This window comes from Xiphias gladius, chromosome 1 (genome assembly GCF_016859285.1).
Source record: "Xiphias gladius isolate SHS-SW01 ecotype Sanya breed wild chromosome 1, ASM1685928v1, whole genome shotgun sequence".
Lineage (NCBI taxonomy): Eukaryota > Metazoa > Chordata > Actinopteri > Istiophoriformes > Xiphiidae > Xiphias > Xiphias gladius.
In genome coordinates this window covers 24723501-24745826 of record NC_053400.1, presented here as the reverse complement: position 1 = coordinate 24745826, position 22326 = coordinate 24723501, and the positions used below count along the sequence as shown (strand labels likewise).

The following is a 22326-nucleotide window of genomic DNA, read 5'->3' as shown; positions in this document are numbered from 1 at the left end:
TACTCCATCTTAAGGGAACTACAGATATAGACCACTCCTCTGCAGCAAGCTTTGGAACCCATTTGTCCTTTCCCTCTGGCTATCTTGATAGAAAAGATAGCCAGAAGGGACTTTCTAAGTCTTAGAACACAAGTCTTTCTCAGCGGTTTACTCCTGCCAAACCTTTCTGTGTAAAAAACATTACAGTTCCAAGATTATTTAAGTTTGAGACTGGAGTCTAGGCTGTATTTCATTGAACATGAGGCAAGCATATGAATTATGGTGCCTATTTTAATGAAAAAGTCACAAATGCAGTAATGATACAGACTGCGTTTGAAGTCAGAAAGGATCTATTAAGTCACTAACAAACTTGAAAAGAAGATATTCAGGGAAATAAATTGGTGGCAAGCATGGCTCAACCCACTCATGGCATGTCATAAAAATCAAACATCTTCATGAGACACTTGAAACTATCATTGAATTGCTGACAGAATGAGGACCCGGTATAAATAATTAGAACAGTTTTCAACATGTTTGTCATTAGAAGGGGAGAAAGCCTGGCATACAAGGCTAGAGATTAGTAGACATAAAGATGATTCCATTTGAAATAATGGACTGAAATGGAGCAGACATGACAGTGCGTCAGACAGAAAACTGTGGAATATAAAAGAAATTCAGTCTCTCCACAGCTGTGTGTCACTCTGGATCTTGGAGTGGCACTGGCACACTATCATGGTGTCATAACAGAAATCCTTCCTCCCCCTTTCTCTATCTGTCTAAAACTAGCACAGGGCCCTTGGGGCCATAAGGGAGATGGTTTCAAATTGATAATAACCAGTATTCATTATCGTGGTTCCTGGATTTACTCTGGAGTTCATTTCCTAATTACTTGATTATGTATCGAAAATTATTCATTAATGTTTTCCACTCGCAGTTTGCACAAGTCATTAATTACTTTGAGTGTGTCTCGATAAGTAATGATTGGTTCCCTCTCTGATATACCCCCCTCTACTGATTCCTTGTCACATACAGCCACATTGTTGCACATCAAGTGTTGAAACATTTTCCATTATATTGATGCAATAAGTGAATTTGGTAGGATAATAACCCTCCACATCAAAATCGCTCCATAGTTTGACATGTGGCACAGCAAAAGCTTTTCTCTCAGGCCATTTTTGGCGCTTTTTTCCTTTCTTGGGGGTATCAAATAAGATTTCACTTTTGTCGCATTGTTCCTTTGATTATGTCATCTCATATCATCAAAAAAAGCAAAATAACCCATACCTGAATATCGCTCTTAACACTCTGTCAATCAAAAAAAAAGTTTATAATGTCCAGAAAAAATGTCATTCGAAAAGTAAAGCATTTATCCAATAAAGTTCTTACTCAAAGGTCTTACAGTATATGTAGGATATTTGCTAGCGCTACATAGCCAGCTTTAGCATTAACAGCTGGTGCCTACCAGTCTAGAAGAATCATTGCCTGAAGTTAGCATGCTAACCAGCCATCTCAGGCCCATCTCATCTTGTAATACTACTTTTCTCGTGAGTCACTGCAGTGTCCTGTATGCTCCTCAGTTCAGAATGAGAGGATGAAGAATTAGTGGGCCCAGAAGGTGTATTCCAACCTCTTGTCTGGTAAACGCAACGATGGCTGAAGTTCTTGGCAAGCGACCATCAACACCACGACCACCACCTGCTCCCAGCAAGAAACCATGTTTAGCGGCAGAGCAAACTTACATGTAGCACCTTTAAGTAGTGTCAGTGTCAAACCAAATTCCTTTAACAAATCTATTTGATATTTACAACATAACCTCCACTTACTGTATGTGCATTGTCACAGCTGAAGACTACATGTAAATACAGAATGCTGTTTGTAAACTTAATTTAATATCGATTCATTGGGTTACCCCAATTGACCTTAAAATTGAACTCATTGATTCTTAGTTAAAATAATGTTTTTTAACCATCTTTATAAAAATGGCACATCCAAACTATTAATTGAGTTTTTCAGGTCGTCCCTTATGTGGCTAACAATGACAGTGATATCTAACTTTCAAAGTTAATTGCAAAAGCAAGGTTTTGGAGGAAACATAATGCTGCCCTGGTTCCTTTTTTAGTCAAAATTATGAGGAATCATTGTTAACTATTATTTTTTTATTGATCGGTTTAGACAATAACAGTATTTGGTGAAGGTTAGGGAAAGAACATGGTCTTGACTTGATACAGATTTTTTTAACAGAGAACTAACATAGATGAACTAAAATTGAAGAACCTTGCATTGTTTGACCAATTATCTTAGGTGTGTTCAATGTATATAACCTACTTCATGAATATTAAGATAAAACTCCTCGGTATGCACTGTATTGTGAAAAAAATAATTCCACGTTTATTATCGACTATGAATTTCAACAAGGTAATTGTCTTTGATTAGTGTGAAATCACGGTTTAGTCAACTTTGAAATGTTAAATGATAAATGGATGTAGATTATGACATACAGGTTGAAATGTTTTAAATGAACTGCCCATTCTTTAGATAATCTCCAGTTCTCTACAACCTGCCTTTAGACATAAAGATTTCATTGGTTTTGAGTAATGGCTAAATCAGTAGTCTATTTTGATAATGTTAAACGAACCATTCATTGTAAGCTGAATGGTAGCCAAAATCCCATTACGATAAAAATGTATATAGTAGTAAAATGCATCAATAAAATAACATAAATTAAAATAGTAATTTTTCAAACTTTAAGGGCTACTATATGAGCTGAATCATTGAAAATCTGTCACCTTTGTGCTTTCTATGAAAAAAATTAACAACATAGTAAGAATTCTCAATGTATCAATAATCCATTAGTTCTTTTGTTATTTCCGACTCTATGTAGCCTCTATTTTAAATTTTTTCCACGCAAAAAAAGCAAAGCCACACTGCCATTAGAATGCTCTTAGATTGATATTGAATTGCCTTACTTCCTCTTTAAGTGCATTTCAAAGTATGGCAGGCATCCCTTGGGAAAACACAGATGGACTGTTTACCATCCCTGTGTCATTTCATATATTCCTCATTTCACATGTTTAGTTTTGAATCCTCTCAGTTGGACATCTCTTCCTCCTTTTCCTTTTTCCATTATTTAAAAATGATTCACCTCAGACATACGGCATGTGACATTTTAGGGCAGTGACTAAGAGACACATCCAGGCATCGCATGAAACGCTGACAGTTCTTTAAAAGCTTTCATTCAGCTGAAAAATTTGTCGTTGCATGTGGGCAACCTGTAGTATTTTTAGTTCTGATGATCAAAATAAATCCTCAAAACTGTTTAAGGTACTGATAACATAAGAAAAATTGTTTTTTTTTCCTCATATGACTTAATTATTTCATGTTTATTTGGTATTAGCTTGAAATGATAACTAATACTAATATCTAAGCAGGCCTACTACATGGCTGCTGTACGTATGAAGCTGTAGTACAGGCTGATATGCATTTTGCCAGATTCAGAGATTGGTGTGAGATTTTATGGGAATACTTGGTGTTCATCACTTTGGGACTCACCTCTCATTTGGGAGGTGAAAAAGATGGTCCCAACAAAATGTTTATGTTTGCATTTAGTTGAATTGGTTAAAACTAGAATTATAATTTGGATAATGTTGGAATTGTAAATAGTATAATTATGTTTAAGCATAGACATCAACTTGGGTTGGTTAATACAATTTCATCCCAAGTATAGTAATACCAAAACATGTATGTGTGTGTGTGCCTTATAGTTAAATTTTTATTTGCATCTGTGCCCATGGACATACCTGTATAATCTGTGTGGCTTTGGTTCTCTCAGGGCATGAGGAGTCTGTTTACTTACAGTATGTGGACGAATTTTTGTACTGCCACCGCTTTTTGGAGTTAAGCAGTTTGAGAGAAACAGAGAGAGACAGAGAGAAAGAGAGTCGGGGGGGTACTCGGTGCATCTTGAGCAGATTTAAACAGGCACAGAACAAAAAGCCTGTGGTAGGCAAAGTATGAGGAAGGTGACTTGTGTATAATCTAGCATAGTGTGACTCATCTTTCACCTATTTTCTGTTAAAGATGCATGCATCAGATTTTTGCTATTCTTGCAAGTTGGTGCTCCCACCCCTCTACAAGTCAGGGGAGATCACTGTAAAAGTCATTTTGACTCATTTGTAATTAAGAGCCATTCAGGGGTTCAGGACTGTGTAGCCAGTGCCTGAACTTATCAGAAATTAGACTCAGTAAGACAGTAAAAGGGGGAATTCTGCCTTCCTGAAAGTAAGAGTACTTCACACATATTATTTCTGCACCATTTGGCCAGGCTTCTCAACGTGCACATATACAGATATGCTGAGTAAATGCGTCTGTCTGATGGTGAAGTAGTTACTGGTTTCGACAGCAGTGTGCCTAAGATGACATTATCAAATAATAATTTATGATTCACATATCAGCTTGATCTGTAATGTCTTTTTATGCTAATCTTCGAGTAAAATGTGTAAACTTAAGTTCAACATTGGCCAGCGATGCTTTTACTTGAGTGGGATGTTATCACTTAGTCACCACATCATTTAGTCAAAGGTCTTGGTATTGATAAACTAAAGATGATCTTTTAAAGATGATCTTTTAAATGTGTCTAAAGTACTCTAAAGATGTTACATGTAAACATGATGATGACTGTGATTAGAATGGGAAAACAGCTGTAAAACATACTGATTGATATATACCTGGAATAAACTTGTACAAGAAGTGGAGTTATTTTTTCCACATCATATGTATTCATCAGGAGACAAATTCAGGTCAGCAGTCTGATCTGTCACCTTGTATTCAGTTAGTTAAAACGCTGGTGTTTGTATGGCCATGTGCTGTAATACACAGTGATAAAGCTCCATGTCAGCCTTCTCCAGAACAACTGTAGTGGATGAGAGCTTGAAGAAGAGAAAAAAATTAACACAGAATCATTATCAAAAAGAAAAAAAAAAATGTTTAGCACAAGGCAAATTATGCTACACATTAGATGAATATGAATGAATTTAAACTCCTTCTGTTTATAGCTAAGTTTCCAATTATTATTATTATTTGCACTATGTAGTAAATTTGGACTATATTTGCAGCAATGTGTAACGTGTTCTGTTCACTAACATGACTTGCAAACAAGGGCATGTAAACGTGAGATTTATGTGTAATTTGAGAACTTCTGTATAATTTAATGCAAGGAATTGACAACTTTGGAGCTATCAGTTTGTGGAAAGCACATCCTGTATCTTGCTCCAGGGACAAAGTTTATAGAGGTTTACGCAAAAAGATTTGATTACTCCATGTATGCCAGGTAGAATGTTTCATGCACCACAAGTGAGATTCCCCAGTTGCCCATTGACAGTCATTGACATGCAGGACTGTGCTTCAGTGTGAGAAATGTTGTTTTCCACGAGGCTCTTGTGCACCTGAGTCACTCGTAGAGCAGTTCCTTTATCAGAGCAGAGCAGCAGGATGGAAGAGCACATCTTGGGCTGATAGTGGGGCTGCTGCTCCTGACTAATCCTGCTCACTGCTGGAGAAATAAAGAAATAAATAACCAAGGACTTGAGAAGGAAGGAGGTGAAAAATTCAGTTGTATGGAGAACAGTTCAAAGGCTTTCAGTCATACAGGGGGGATCACTACTTCTGATCTATAGATAACGTGAGACTGTAGAGACAGTATATTGGCTATGAAAGACAGACAGAGAGAACGAGAGATAGTGGAAGTGTGTGTGTGTGTGTGTGTGTGTGATTGCATACTACATTTAAAATATCCTATTGATTTTCAAAAATCATGTTTTCAGGTTGGCAAGTATATTAAATATGAGAAGGCTTTGTATGTATTAAAAGGAGTTCATTCAATTGTAATGGCTTCTACATAACCTCTGGTGTACCTTTTATGGTGTCTGACTTCAAATTCGGTTATTGCATTTCACACCCGAGATACATTAGTGCAAAAGAAGAAGGAGCAGAAGAAGAAGGAATCCAGCAAGTTCGATCATTTTCTTTGTCTATTTTGTTTGTGTAAATCACATTGCCAAGCCTTTTAAAAGGGAAGACAGGCAGACATTGCAGTTCAAGACGGCTTCATTTTACCAGTATTGTAGACTTGGCTCTCATATTTGATCTTTAAAACAAATTTTCACCTAAAGTGTGTTAGACCATGTTTTTTTTTTTTTTTTTTTCCCTGTGCCAGTGAATTGTTGAAGTGTTAAATGGGTTGATGCAACAAAGAGAGAAAATTCTTGCTTTGCTTGAATAACATTAGGAAAACAATGTGTAATAAACACAAAATTTTAATGTGACATTACAACAAACACAAGCTACAGACATAACACAAAATGAAATACACTGTCAGTGTTTAACAGTGGATAACAGTATGTCTTAATGAGCATTAAACTCTTTGAATCTCTGTAAATGATGGGAAGTGGGCTATTGCTCCGATCTTGTCAGACACAAAGAAAACCTTGATTCAAAGTCATTAAGATGGTTCGTTGCTCTATTTTCTAATTTACTTAGATTAATAATAGGCAATGAAAAACATATACTCCAAGGACTTCTTTAATTTGCAGGAGTTTACAACATTAGAGTCTTCAAGGAGACTTCCCTTGAAAAAAGCTAAGAAGAAAGTTGAACAGATATCAACATTTCAACTGACAATTAAAAAAAAAAAACAGACAAAAAACCAAAAGCAAAAACAGTGTGATATAATAGCAGATTTCATAGCAAAGCACTGTGATTTTTCTGCCAAAGGCACACAGATGTGCAACATAGGCTGTCAAAGTGGAGTGACTGGAGCTTTGGGAAGTATCGTAGTTTTTTGTAGTGCTTTTTCTCCACGATGTGTGTTTTCAATACTAAATAGATAATGTAGCAGTCTAGAGGCCCGGAAGTACCCTACGCTCTGCTCGTGCAGAGTGTGCTGAATATGGGTGATGTTCTGCCCGGAGGCAAACTGTGGCAATAAAAAGCCTTTCAGGCGGACAGGTTGGCAGCACACGCTCAGTTACTGATGGTGCAATTGCTGCTCGTTCTAGATTCATGAAGACTCCTCCACAATGATATGTGCATCTACAACATCCAGAAAAGACCTGACTCAAACGGTTAGGTTAAAGCTGCAGTGACCATACTTCCTACATACTGTACTGTATGAAATCCGAAAGTAAGAGAATTTTCAAAGAGTTTCTTATGTTTATTCAGGAATAAACCCCACTCTACATGCCATCAGTTGTTCACATTCCATCTTGTATATATTGACAGATGTATTCAAAAAAACGTAAAACTGTTTTCAGTCAGATCAAACTATTAACAGTTTGCTGAACGGAGAGACTTCTATTTGCATAAGGAAGCATAAAGCTAAATTGATGAACTGACTGGCAATTGAAAATATCATACGCCTCTGACATTGACTAGAACACTACTATATATTGTCATTTCATCTTACTTAAGGTGACTCGTTTCATCAGAATTGGCAAGAAAGTCAGATTTGTTTTGGCTTGTGTGACTGCCATGACACTAAGTGCTAAATCGATGTTTTGGATTCCTGATGGGTGTCACTTTTTGTTTTTTTTTTCATTATGTGAGATTTTTCGTCTCCTTCAAAGGTGGTATCTGCAAGTGAATTTCTACCATCATCGGTCAAACCACTCAAAAGAAAAGCCTCAAGAATGACATGTTATATTAACACCCAGCTCAGCATTCTTTCCATGCAGATTGAAATAGAAGTCCTGCATCTTTCTGTGGACCTCAGAAAAGCTCAGTAAAAGACATGGTACATGCACCCATTCCCCTTGCTATCCACTTCCTTTGAAAGGATGACAGCTACATCACAGTGAGTCAAAATTTTGAAGCCAATACTTGGCAGCCCAGCGGTATTTTTTTTTTTTTTTTTTCACTGAGCGGAAATGAGGGATCCTACAGACATCATAGAATTCACTTTATTTCCCTTGCTGCCTGTGCTCCCTCTGTTGTTATCCTCTGAAGGCTCAGTATGACCCCCAAACACAGCAGACGCACTTTGTTGTTATTTTCAATTTAAAATATCCATTCAGGGATTACTTGATGCTTCTCAGTGTTTTTTCTCTACTCCGCCTACGTGGTTCTCACTAAATGCAAGACAAATTTAGCATTTTCAGAACTGGTACTTCAGTAGAAGCATTTGTCAGTATCATGCTCCATGTTAAAGAGTTTGAAAGTTAATACAGCATGTGTGCATGACCATTGTGATTAGTTTAGGACATATTTTAGGAAGAGCAGCAACACTTTCTGTCTTCACGGTTGTTAACCACTCAATCGAGATTCAAGATTCAGCAGTCAGAGAGGAAAGAATGAAGACAAAACATGTTAGAGGGACAGAAGGAAGACAGAAAGGAGAGACTTGAAATGGAAGAAGTGTAAGAGTGATGGTCTTGGCTGCCCAGTTAGTCTATGAGATTCAGATACATGCTTCTGTGTTGTGTTATGCATCACTGATCTCCTCTTGTGGACTCACCCACTAAGCTGTGGTCATGCCCACCATCTTCCCACATTTCTCACCAGCACTCCCGATGGCTTTAGTCCCATGTGCTTCCTGGAAGCCAGTCCAGTAAAACCCCACCCAAAACTACCCCTTTTAGACACAAACACACACACACAAACACACGCGCACACACACACACACACACACACACACACACACACACACACACACACACACACACACATGCTCAGACACACACACACACACACACACACACACACACACACACACACACACACACACACACACACACACACACACAGAATATCACTTCAATTTCCACACTACCATATCGGTTTCGTTTGTAGCAAATAATGAGTAAAATTATTTTACACAATGAATAACTGTAAAAAAACATGATCTCATCTGTTGTGCGTTTTGTGGCACCAATGTGAACCAACAGTGCTGCTCATAATCAGACAGAAAGCTTTACAGGACACTCACAAGGGTAAGGCCAGGGTTCTCAGAGGTGAGTGCTGCTCCAGTATTACCCATTTATCACCACTGCAGTGGGGATGGAGGAAACATGCTGTGAATGCAGAGTGGTATTATGGGATACTGGTCTCTTGATGTTGCCAGTGATAAACATTATGCTTGAGGCCAAGTGTGTCTTCCGCCATTATATAAGGGACTTTGAATTGGAATTCCTTTCCTGTAGGCTGACCAGGATAACTTAGCAAATGGGATGTTTACAAATAAGCTTCCTTTTTTTAATGGGACAGATAAAGGATATTATGAATATTGTTTCCTTTTATCCTTAATATTTCACTGAACATTGTGTATTTTTTGGTTAATTCAAAACATTAGTGTACTAAATTATGTAAATGAGTAAGTAAATGTGTTCTATTAAAATGTTACATTGGCTCATTAAAGTGAAAAACACATTTTTGTGCACAATATATTTATTTCTGAAATACATCAATTACTCATTATATTACTTTCAGTCATTGCATCTAGTAATCAGTGTGATTATTACAAAGTTTTTCAAAGTCAGGTTTTTATTCTTTATCCATTATTCTACTAAGAAATGCTACAGAGACCAGCTGAACTATTTGCCTTTTTCCCTACATCAATAAAACACAACTCTCCATTATACGAATGAGGAAAAATACCTTGTCAACCACTGATGTCTAACTTTAAAGAATGGCCTATTCATTGCAAATCTTTTAAAAATATAGTTTTTTTTGTTCTTTTTTCCACAGTTTCTGCTTATGTACCAGGTGGAGTCGCATTATATAAGCATTTTGTGTTTTTGGTAACAAAAATAAAAGCATTAAAACATGAAATTATTACAAAAAGATGAGGCCAAAATTAAGAGGAACCAACTCTTCACGTGCACCAATGCGGATAACTCCATTTTAAGATTGAGAGGGTCCTGCAATGAATGAGAGCTGATATAGCAAATGTGTCCTCTTCAGAGAATATAATCTACATTTTTTTATCTTTAAGTGTTCAACTAAACATGACATAACAAGAGCTCTGATGATCAAAAAGCTGTTTAAAGACTAAAATATACACAGAAAATGGTCACAGTAGATCTAGTATATATAAATAGAAGTATTAGTATATCAATATATATAGCTGCTGGCTGTTGCAGCTTCATCAAGATGAGTGGTCTGAACTTCTGAAAGGATCAATTAGTGATTCTTCTTTGAGCCAAAACAACAATAAACACTGGGTTGGAGCTGATTGCAGACCTTTCAGTCTTGTTCTTCAGCTTTTTGTCACTTATATCAAAAGGACACTTTTGACTGGCTTGTAAACACTCAATTTCAAAGTCCCATTCCTGTTTCGAGTGGTAGGGCAAAGCAGAAACAATATATCCTTCAAATTCGGACAAAGTCTGTTTCAAAAAAAGGAAAGAAAGAAAAAATGGGGCAGTTTTATGATCATCCCTTACAAAATGACATAATTTTATCACTGCCACATTCTCCCTTGGTATGTCGCTGTAGTTATCCTAGCTTTCTTTTGCCCTCCTTTTTTGCTTTTGGCAGGAAAAGACAGGAGACATGAAACATTTCCCCATTTTTTTTTCTATCTTCGACAAGGCTTGTGAAGACAAGTCAGAGAGAGGTGTGCCATTTTTCTCCAACCGCCAACCAACAAAATTTAACAGCTTCTCTGCACTCGAGAGATCTCCTTTCCCTCAAAGGCCCAAACAGCAGTAGAACCTTCTTTGAGACTCCTGAAATGAATGTTGTGAAGGGACATTAAGAGCATGTGCTGTATTGCATACTCAAGTTGTATCTTGCATTCAGCATCTTATTGTCCCGATCTAATGTACAAATTTTCCCCATTTTCCCTTTCTCTTTTGTAGTTATTATATAAAAAGCAACTGTAGGAGTTTGAGTGAAATTCTATTGCAGTTTTGCTTATTTTCACAAAAAAGATTGTGATGACATCAAGCTGCTGCCTTCTACCGACTTAAAACCTCCTGCTCACACTTCCTGGTAATAGGCTTGTCTCAGACACAAAAGGCTGAACTTGACATCTACCTTGTGATGTCAGTGGGCTGTTGGCAGGTTGATGGACAGCCAAGAATGGCAGAGTTGCCCTCTCTCCGGCTAATTAGCTCATAGAAGGAAATGAATGCAATTTCAGCAAGGCTGGTGCTTATCAAAAAATTCCAATCCCCCAGCAGACATGATGATAGACAGATCTTTTTACACCAGGCAGGCCTTCTAGGAAGGACTATTATCAGGAATTGGAGCCGTTTGAATGGGCACAATAAACACTGATGGTATCAAGAGGTCAGGCTACTTGTCTTGAAAGATGTATGAGATCGTAATGAAATGCTAGATATTAAAAAAAAAAAAATGAATATTACAAAAGCTCAAACTTGAAAAAGCTGGATATAACTGTCCAGTGAAGTAACATGTCCAGTGGAAAGATTAAAAGGGCAAAAAATAGGGGTTTCATGGGACCAAATATTTATCAGCTCAGCTTACCACAGAAGTGGAAGCCAGACGACCCTGAAAAAGCTGCCAGCGAAGCACAGGGCAGAGCAGAGAGTCTGTTTTATAATGGATTGAGGGTTTTTCTTTATATATTCAGCACACATAAACACATCAGAGCACACCTCGCTTGGGGGAGGCGACAGGGGCTGCAGAGAGAGTGTGTAGTGGCATAGAATTACCATGAATAATTAAAAGACTGGTGTGAGCATTCTGGTAGCTCTTTGATTGACTCTGAAAGCCCTAGGAAGAAATTGGCAGATGAGAGCAAACTGCGAAATGGCCAACTCTCTGCTTTGAGCTCCCTGCCTAAGATTTGCTCGGCTAAAATCTTGAATCAGCAGTGTGCTAGGAGGCCCTTTTTGTGTTTGCATGCCCCAGAGTGAAATCCAAATTCTGCTCATCAAAAAGAAATAGGACAGAAAAAAAGGCAAAAGAACATAAGTTGGCATGTGGGCAACTGAGGTGACATGCTTGGGTTTCTAGGTTTTTTGTTTGTTCATTCATTCATTGGTGTAATTGAATGACTGGCAAACTGTTGAAGATGTTATTTTCCTGTACAGATCCAAAGTCGTAATTTCTTGCAGTCTAATCACATTCATTGCATGCAGTCACGTAACAGAATTACAGAAGAACAAAAATGGCTGACATATGTCACTGCCAGTGAGAGTGGCCCATGGGGTGTCATCGGCAAATTTGCTGAGTGCACAGGAAGGAGAGGTCAACAGGGACTGGAGTTTGGCAGCAGCCCCTCACCTTCCCAGAGTGTCCGGATGTGGGCGGCATCCCATTACTCATACATATCATTTTGCCAAGCCAGCACCAATGTCCTTAGATATGTGACATGAAGGCCATTCGGCTAGATGAAACCTGCAGATGACTCATGTTGTTCTGTTACAGGCCACTGACAATTACCAAGATGCTGTTTGCGAAGTGCAAACAGTTGTATAACACTTAGATCTTTCAGTCTGAGTGTTGTTTTGAAGTGTTGTATTTGTGCGTTTATATTTTAATTTGCAACAGGTTCAGTTACCTTAGGAAGAAGTTTTGCCTCATTATACCTTCGATTCTCTGCTCTGTTGTAATTGTCATAAGTCTTTAATTAAATCTCCACGGTCATGTCTTAATTTCAGATTTCAGCATTGTCTGTTGGTCGATTCACTGTCAGCATGTTGCAATGGTTAGTGCTCAGGAAAAAAGCTGTTTGCTGTATGTACTGTACATTTTGTATACATGAAATGAGGGATTATAGAAATTGTGTAATATCGGTATGGACAAAAGGGCATATTGTCTTCTGAATGCACACTGGATGACCATTAACTGAAAATATTTCACTTCAAAGATCAAAGATCATTCTTATTTATCTGTTTGGTCTTTTGCTTCACTTGGATAATTCAATATGATGGGGAAATTTTGACCAAGTAATGGAATGTAATTAATAACCTCAGTGCTAGTAAATAGTGGCTCCTGCCACACACGTCTATTTCTGAGTGTCCCTCACATAGGAAGTTGAGTGTAAGTTACCATCAATGCCATAATGCTGAGAAAGCTTTAAAATATAAAATAACAATAGCAGTTACAAACAGTAAGCTCAAGTGACAGTTACCACCAATGTAACAGCTCTATTCATTGACAGTCAACACTAATGAAATCTCAGATGGCTGCTTACCTACCTGACGGCATGACCTGAATTTGCTGTTTGATGCCCCTTTGTGCAATGTGAGAAAAAAAAGCTGGTTGCTAGGGAAGATTCTTACCATGAAGGTGGTACAAAAAGACATACTTCAGACTTCAGAAATCATATTTTGACTTGAGAATAGCTGTAAACAGTGGACTTTCTCATTGTGATGTTCATAGTTCAGCATGCTTCAGGTAAGGCTCCATCTTAATTGGACTTAATTTGAAGTTCTGAGATCAAGTTTTTTTACTCTTGATTTACTGTATCTCAGGTTGTTTGGGGGTAAACAAACACAATTGGCAAAAATAAACACATTTGGGGACTGTGTTTATTTTTGAATTTTATTTTTAGTATTACTTTGTTGGAGTAACATGCAACAATCAGGCTGTCTTTGAGCATTCATATGTAATATAAAGATGTTGAAATGCTGCTAAAATGATGCAAAGGCAGTTTTTTCTCACCCAGTGTTGCCATGGTTTTGAGTTGCAGTCTGCTCATTAATCCTTTTATTCATTGAGTCCAGTTGTTTGAGCATGCATGTTCTAATTCTACTGTCATTTCCCACCTGCCCACCTTTCCCGCCAGTAGTATCGCCTTACCCTCTCCTCCTCCCCCCTCACCTGCTCACCTGTTCCCCATTCCCTCATTAACTCCTTACCAGTCTGTTTCCACTTGCTCTCTGCCGGACTATTTTTTGTGCCTTAGCTTTTTATCGCTCTGTTCTTTGCCTGCCTGTTTTGATCCTGATTGTGTTTTTGCCTCAGCCTGGCCCTTTGTATGTCTTTTGCCTGCTTGGATTTTGTATCTTTGTTTTTCTAAGTAAGGACTCTTTACTTTTACATCTGTCTCCTGAGTCAGGAATTTTCTATTACTGTAATAAAAATAAAATTTGCTTTAATAGTTTGGAAACCAGTGTTGAGTGTTTGTAGGAAACTAGGGGTGAATCACATTGTTAAAATCAGACGCTTTGTATACCTGCCATCCATTCAGGACTCCGTCTGGTAACCTTTGCTTGTGCTATAGCAGTGTCAGACCGTTTTAACCTCTTGTACTAAATGTAAACATGGGTCATCTTTAGCTGTAGCCGGAGGCACAAAGGTCAACTTCCGATCCATTAATGGAACAGAGTGACAGGGGAAAGGACACACAATATAACAGAATAAGGTAAATACTGGACATTGTCCCCATGAGAAAGGGAATGTACCATTGTTCAGCCGTTGAGGTTTGGTCAGAATTTCATATCTCTACTGCTTTCTCCTGTGGTATGAAAGGTTTGACAAAATGATAGAACAATAAAGAGAGGTAGGCTGATACAATGGAGGAGGTGTGAAAAATTGTTATATGTCACTGTCAGTCATATGTAATTTTTCAGCCTGTACTATCTGATTGTGAGCGTCAATGCTATAGACGACCCACAATTTTCTACTCCCTACCATATCACCCATGACCACAAAAAAGCCCCTGGCAAAATATACCTTAAAAGTAGCTTTGGAGAGAATGGAAAGTGTGTGTGTGTGTGTGTGTGTGTGTGTGTGTGTGTGTGTGTGTGTGTATTTTTGAGAGGGAGGAAGGGGTGATGGGAAAAGAAGGAGAAGAAAGAGAGAGCACTGTAGGTAGGCAGTGAAAGTAATGGTGCTGTTTATGGATTGGGGCTATTTTGTACATCAAAGTACACAGAAAAGGAGAGAGAGACTGTGAGGGAGAGAGAGGGAGGGGAAAGTCTGCTGCAGGCCATTTGATTGTCATTGTTTCTCCTAGGTCATGTGGGAGTGCATATGCCTTGTTTTTATTCTTTTTGTTTTCCCTCGTCTGTTCTTCCTTTCTCCACAGTAATATCAAGCAAGACTGTTGAAAATGCTATTGACATAAGACTATAACAAGCACAGCTAGCTCTTCTTTGTTGTTTCCATGGATCAAAAACTCCAGATTGCTCTGTGTCCTGCCTCTCTCTGTCTCTCTCTAATATGCCGTATGCGACCTACCCTTCTAAGCCTTTCATAATCATTTTAAAGTAGTCAGTCTTAATCGCTTCATCCCTCTCCTTAATCTCATCATACCTATTCTTTAATCTCCTCAGAGAAATGCTCTGTCTGCATACACAGTTATTCTCAACGTAATCATTATGGATATATGGTCTAAATGTGCATGTTTCATTTTTCTTTTGGGCCTGAGATTTGATTTCATTACTCTTCACTAATCTGGCTAACCACCAAACATCTGTGTGGGTACCCTTAGACACACACGAATCTCCACAAACACACAAATGTCCAACTGATATCTCAAGATATATGGAATATGCACCTGACTGTCCTTTTCACATAAAAGGTTAGTCTATGTTTCAGAAATGATGATTTCCAAGCCCATGACAAGTGCAGAAAGTCAATGGAAATCAACCAGAGAAGGTTTGTCATGCTTTTACATACATTTACACCCTTGTTAATCACAAAGTCGCAAAATGGAGCCGCATCCTTTTTCTTGACACTCTGCGGAGTGTCCTTCAGGTCTCCTTCAGCATTATGTGTGAGAGCCTGTCCAAAGAGATTTGACAAGGGCCCTGCAAGGAGAAGGAAATAAAACCCAGAGAGATGAGGCAAACATATTAATCTTGTTAAGTTAAACGCCGACCCCCACCTCCTCTCTCAGTGCTCCTCCGCTCTACTCCTCTTCCCATTCCCCACCCAGATAATGTGCAGTGCTCACAGTGAAAAATCAACTAATTTCAGACCACGACTCAGTCTGGCTTACAGAGGCTGTTAGGGTGGTGCTGAGCTCTGGGCTACTCCTCCATTAGTCGCCCCCCACCACTGTCTCTGCCTTTGTCTCTGTCGCTGTTTCTCTGTCTGACTGTGTCTCTCTAACACACACACACACACACACACACACACACACACACACACACACACACACACACACACACACACACACACACACACACACACACACTCTCAATCTTCAGTCCCTGTCTCTGGCTCTCTCTCCTCACACACACACTTACAGGAAAACACTCACATGCATTTATCTGGGCCCTTCATCCTCGGTCCATCCATGACCTTGAGATCTATGATGGATGTGGGTCTTTGATGTAAGTGAGTTTTAAGTTTTAGATTGACAGGGATGGAACATATTGATTACTGAGAGAGAGAAAAGGAGTGGGGTGAAGGGCAAACATACAGTACAATCACACAAATTACAAGGAAAAAAGAGGGAAAAACAAATCCTTCTATAGAGTGTGTTGAGTTGATGGACAATGTTTCCCCCTTGTGGTGCCGGAAAGCAGGTAGGATGTATTTGTAGTGTGTCTTTAAAACCCAGGCAGAGGATCTGAGGAAATGGCGGTTGGATTTTGCTGAGTTCAGTGAATAAAAAGGGCACGGAAATTAAGCCCTGTGTTAAATTTCGATCTCTCTGTCTGTTTGTCTCCCCGACTAATCTACTCTCTCTATATCTCGTAATTCCTCCCAATATAAAAAGCAAAACATCTGTAATTAGCATGAAGGAAAACAGCAATGTTACAGGTGTGATTCACACCAGCCAGGATCCTTCTGTCCGAGTGAGCCTCATCCCAAGCTTGAACACGCAGCCCTCTGTCTCACAACTGCATCCCTAATTGAACCATAGCTAAGGGTGTATAAGGCTAGTCTGCATGTTAGGTTTAAAAAAAAAAAAGCTATTTATTTAAATACATTATATAGGAGTTGGTCCATTTTACAAAAAAAGGTTAACACATAATTGAGTTATAACTTAAAAGTACGCGACCTTTTATCGAGTGTCATGTACAATAAAGAAACAAACTGAATCTGCTGGATATTTAATTTTTCCTTGTCTGTCTGTAGAGCAAATTGGGAAATCTTATCAGTCATCACTGACAGATGTTGTACAGCAAAAGAGAAAATGGCTGTTTGAATTTCACTTGACTGACTATCTCTGTCATTCCATGCTTTCTAGTGGTACAGTATGTTGTCTCTGCTGGGTAATGTGATTATTCTTTAGCTTAAGTGACCAGTGAAAAGCCCACATCTCTGTCATATCCGGACAGATTTCCTTTTTACATCCACGGGATCTTCTTGCATTTGCAGAACTATGGAGGTCAGCCCACTAATGGTGACCACTGCTTTTCAAAGGGCACAAGTGAAAGAGAGACACAGACGGAGAGATGAAGAGAGACAGAGAGAGGCAACTGAAGAGGATGGTAGAGCACTGGGTATTGAACCATTGCGTCTCTGTACTTGTTGCAGCACTATGCCATTAATGGTTAAGCAGGTTTGATAAAGATTTAAAAATGCATAGAAAAAATGAAACCATTGTGTAAGTAAATATTTAGTTGCATCTAAAATAATATTTCATCTTGCAGCCCGTCTGTCTGGTTTCATGGATTACGTTGGGAATGTATCCAAACTGACCAAAAGACAGAAGGGTGACACATTGGACCTGAATCTTGTGTCACTTGGCTGTTAACAGTTGCTAGTATAAAGTGTGTGTGTGCGTGCATGTATCTTCACCAAATGTCCAAGCATATGGTCACCCTGTGACTGCATGGATGCCATTAATGCTGCATGGCCCTGAGAGCTTATACTTTGTGTGGCTGTCATTCTGCGATGCCTTGATGGCTCTGCCTGTCTCCACCATTATGCTACTGGTTTTAAGCTCTTGATAACACTGTACCATGAGAGATGGAGATTATTCCTCAAATGTGCAAGAGAGATGGAACAGATTATCTATGTGCAGCTATCTCTACACTGCTATAACTTAGTACTGATGCAGTTTCCCTGGCAGCCTGATGTTCGGCTGAACGCAGCTGAAAGCTTTATTTTATTCATGATATCAGAACGTGGCATTTTTCTGCAAGCTTTCTAAAAGGAGTTACATAAAAAAAAACAACTGCAGTACTAATGCTGCTAACATCAACATACCCCCATATTCAGTCTGACATTAAAGATACAGAGAGACCATAGTCTGATGAATATATGCTCTTCAGTGACCTCATATGAGGATTAACTCTATTTTAGGTCAGAGAAAATCTGCTTATTATAGATGGCATGCAAGTGTCATTCCTCCTGGGAAAACTACAGTAAGATGGAGCAGAGGCTGACCACTGACACCGCTGACAGAGAACTGGGTCTGTGAAATGGGCCTGTGTCTGTATGTGTGTGGGTGTGTGTGTGTGCCTGTTTGTTTATAGTACAGGTAAAGAGTGGGACGTGACTGAGCCCTATAGATGATAAGCATTAAGGCTGTGTCTAAGACGCATCAAAACTCTCAGCTTCACTCGTTTGTACACATTAACACATTTGTCCTTCATTATTGATTTACTTCTTATAATCTTTCAAATGTCCACTTTCCACTGTTGATAAAACAGAACACTGACTAATAATAATTACTAATAATTACAGAGGTGGATTCATGAGATTCTAGACCTCATAAAGAGACAAGACACTGAAACTTGTAGGGCTGGTTGGCTTTCTAATGGATGCACAAGTATTCAATAGTGACTCTATAACTGATTAGGATTTGCATATTTAGACTCCAACATCTACTCTATCCTAAACTATTTGTGTTGAATCAATTTCAGGTCAAATAGCCTTGAAATGTGCATGAGTTTGAAGAGATGAACAGTGGAAGGCCTCTGAGAGTCCAGCAGAAATCACAAGGGGCATGGCATTCTTTAGCTAAGAGAGAGGCAAGAACCCTTTCGAGAACAAGTACAGGAGAATAATTGGAGTACGAGTGCTAGACTCGCATTACTGGATCATGAGGGTAAGTGCTTGGGAGTTCGTGTGTGTGTGTGTGTGCGCGCGCGCGCGTGTGTGTGTGTGTGTGTGTGTGTGGTTGTGTGTGTGTGTGTGAGTACAGAGACAGATAGAGAGACAGGCAAACAGGGTTAGACCTAAAGGTTGGTGGATACCTTGAGAGGTCAGAACAAAGGCAGTAAAATGACCTGAAATCAATGTTGAGAGAGAGAGGCGACAAAATCTCGAGAAGTGTCTGAGGTTAACAGCCAGCCAAATGCCCAGTGTGAGTTACCCTATCATACCTCCTAGAGATGAATGGAAATGGTTTTGTGGGGCCACTCATTGCAGTGGTAATACTAGTCTGCATATTTAGTTTTTCTAACAAACTGATTAGTTCTTCCCTGAGAGGTGACAAGTATGTTGAAATAAATCATATAAAATTGCTGTGATAATTTTGAGGAGGGACAGGTTCTGCGCTCCTTGCTAAAGCGTATTGGGGATTTATATATTTTTAACTTAAGAAAACAATATAAGTCAACAAAGTGCAAATGCATGTTTTTTATTTTCATTCTCATTCAGCTCTCTTGTAGTAAAAGAAGTATGTGAATTTCCTAGTGGGGAACATGACAGTTATTCTCTACTGAGATTGAGATTTTGGTTGTTGATCAAAGAGCAAAAGAAAACATGAGAGCGGGAAACGGAGCAGCTATAAAAAGAAGGAAAACTGTTTCACAGGTTTATTTTCACAAAAAATTTAACATCTAAAATAAAGTAAAAATGGAATTAACAATGGAATTATGAGACATGAGAGGAACCCTCTATAGATAAACATCGAAAGTGATGTGATTTCTCTGTTTGTGAAGAAGACTAAGAAAAGCCTAGATTTGACTGGATGTTTCTATAACAGCAACTTAATTTTTTTCACCAGTTTTAACCAAGGACAGGGGAATGGATGTCCTAGGACAAAAATGGTAATTGGTCAGCAAATTGTCAGGATTATGTACTGTGGGTGCAATGTGACCCCTAAAAATGATTTTAATATATTAATCAAGTAATACCACCCAAATTATAATTTTATCATCATAAAATTGAAGTGTTTATATTGCATATCTGCAAACCTTTCACAGCCAATGCAAAATTTTCATACTTATCATATCTGCAAAATCTGCAAAACTATCAATGTTGCCATCTTTCATTTATTTACCCTACAATGATACCACAAATTTTCCCGACCGAAATCCAGCAATAATAGATTTTTTGACAAATTGGCTGGAAACAAAATTGACACCATGATTTAAGTTGGTATTGAGAACTTGTTAGAAAAGAATTGCTTATTTACACATCCAGCTATTACAGAGAAAAAATATTATTCGTTTGTCTGTCCACCTGATAAATTTTAAGTCCAATATTCATTGTGTTTCTGGACTCTCCCACTTCCTTAGGGAAGTATCTGGTTCTTCTGCTGATAAATGCTCCACTGTGTTCACCAGCTGTTTACTAACTGTGTCTGTCTGTCATTTGGTGCTGAGCAGGTAGTGTACAACTATCTGCTGCAGCTGAAAACAACACTGGAGGAATGCTGAGAATGAGCCAAAACCATGAAGTTGTGGGCCACACAGCTAAACAATGAGCTGCAAAGCCGAGGGGAGCCGCAGTTTCGGGTGATAATTCTCTGTAGGTTCATCCCTCCAAGCTTTCACAATGGCACATTGTAATCACATTGTCATTTGATACATTGTTATTATAAAAATTTCCATTATAACAACTTTAAGGACCATAAACTTAACAACATGTGGGGCATGCCATGCAAGTCTTGGTCTCCTGTGTCAAAATCTTGTGCTTTGGTGCACATTACACACCTGATTATGACTTCTATGAGGTACAAGGTTGTCTCTTCCTAGATTGATAAATAAATGTTGCCAGTGAACGTAATGCGGGTATCAATTACATATCTCAAAAACTACTGTTTTGCTAGAGACTAACAGCAGAAAACAGCATATAAACGTAGTTAGGAGATAGGGTTGAATGTTGGAATGTATGAGGCGTTTTTAAAGTTTCAATGCAAAGGAAAGGGTGAACACAGCACATTTACCATATGCTAGTCTAGTGGAGCTCAGGCTTTGTAAACATTCTGTCCTCCTCAGTTGTCTGAATGAACACAAACTGTCAAGTTTCTGTTCACATCAGTCGCTACTTACAAGGATGCTAATTTGTTGGAAGAGGCCACAAGGCGTGTTGACAGTATGAGTGAGAGAGACAAAGAGAGATTTACTTGACATTGCAAGATGATGTCACAGAAAGACATTCATGACCAAGAAACAGATTCTGCTCCCCTTTGCCAATGGAGACACAGTTACCTCTGCTACGTTGTAAAACAACACGTGAGTCAGAGGTCTTTAACTACTGTATGTGTCCCTGTGGCTAACATCTCAACATTTCACCTGCTGACCGGGAGCTTCAAATGTTACTTAAGCTCAAGGTGTTATGGGGTGAAAGAAGAAAATGCAGTCCTTATTGCCGTAAAGTTTGTTCCAAAATGGCACCAAATACAGGAACAAATACAGATTGTAAGAAATTTTATAAATCATGTCTTGCAACCCCTCTCATTATACACTGAGTTAAATTATGCTGGATGTGTTGAACTGATTTATATACACTATCCATTCAAATGCCATCATTGATACTGACAGAATATGTTTAATTATTTATATAGTATCTATCATTTATAAATGTCTTGTTCCATTATTTGTCTTGATCCTTTGTAGGTTCCTTGGAAGTATACAGTGGATCCTTTCCCTGTCATGCCAGTGAAGCAGATTCAAACTGAACTGAATGGAGAGAGATAGAGATAGAAAGAGACAGAGACAGAGAGACAGGGAGATATTGATAGACTGATAGAGTGAGCGTGTTGCATCTTTCTCTCTCTCTGCATGCTGAACTTCATCAGCTGACAGCTGCAGTAAAGGGTTATCATGATAGCTAAACACTCAGCACCATGGAAAGCAAAGGATGGTATTCTTATAGGGCCTAGCTGTCTCAGTACATACACTGAGCACACACAGACAAACACACATGGAATCTCAGTTTTTTTCTTTTTTCTCTGTCTGCCCCCCCCCCCTGTTACTCTTTACCCTTTTTCCTCTATTCTTTGTCTCTCCTTGAAAAGCTGTCTTTGTTTGCTTAATTCTCTAAGTGATTATACTACTGGATATTGAGTTCGGAAACAACTCATCAAACTATATTTGAGAGATCACTGGTCGCAGCTGTACTGTTAGAATTAAGTACAACATTATTTCCCAAGACAAATGATTAAAAATTAAATATTTTTTTGATGTACTTGAGACAAATAGCATTTTAGCAGTCTCACTGTTTTATTCCCTCTGTGGTTTGATAAAAGAGAGCGTATACTTGAGATGATTAAAGACCGAGACCTCTCTGGATGTGCATTAATTA

The 22326-nt window shown here is 38.6% G+C and overlaps 1 protein-coding gene across 5 annotated transcripts in view; it reads left to right on the top strand.

Moving 5' to 3' along the window:
* LOC120789538 (protocadherin-9) overlaps window positions 1-22326 on the top strand; it is a 196954-nt gene that overhangs the window by 90238 nt on the left and 84390 nt on the right. The window contains exons 3-4 of one of the 5 annotated variants that reach the window (XM_040126559.1): window positions 8067-8092; window positions 15838-15845. The exons of the other annotated variants lie outside the window; for them this stretch is intronic. Coding sequence (XP_039982493.1) covers window positions 8067-8092; window positions 15838-15845 — 34 coding nt within the window. The remainder of the gene's footprint in view (window positions 1-8066; window positions 8093-15837; window positions 15846-22326) is intronic. 5 annotated transcript variants of the gene reach the window in all.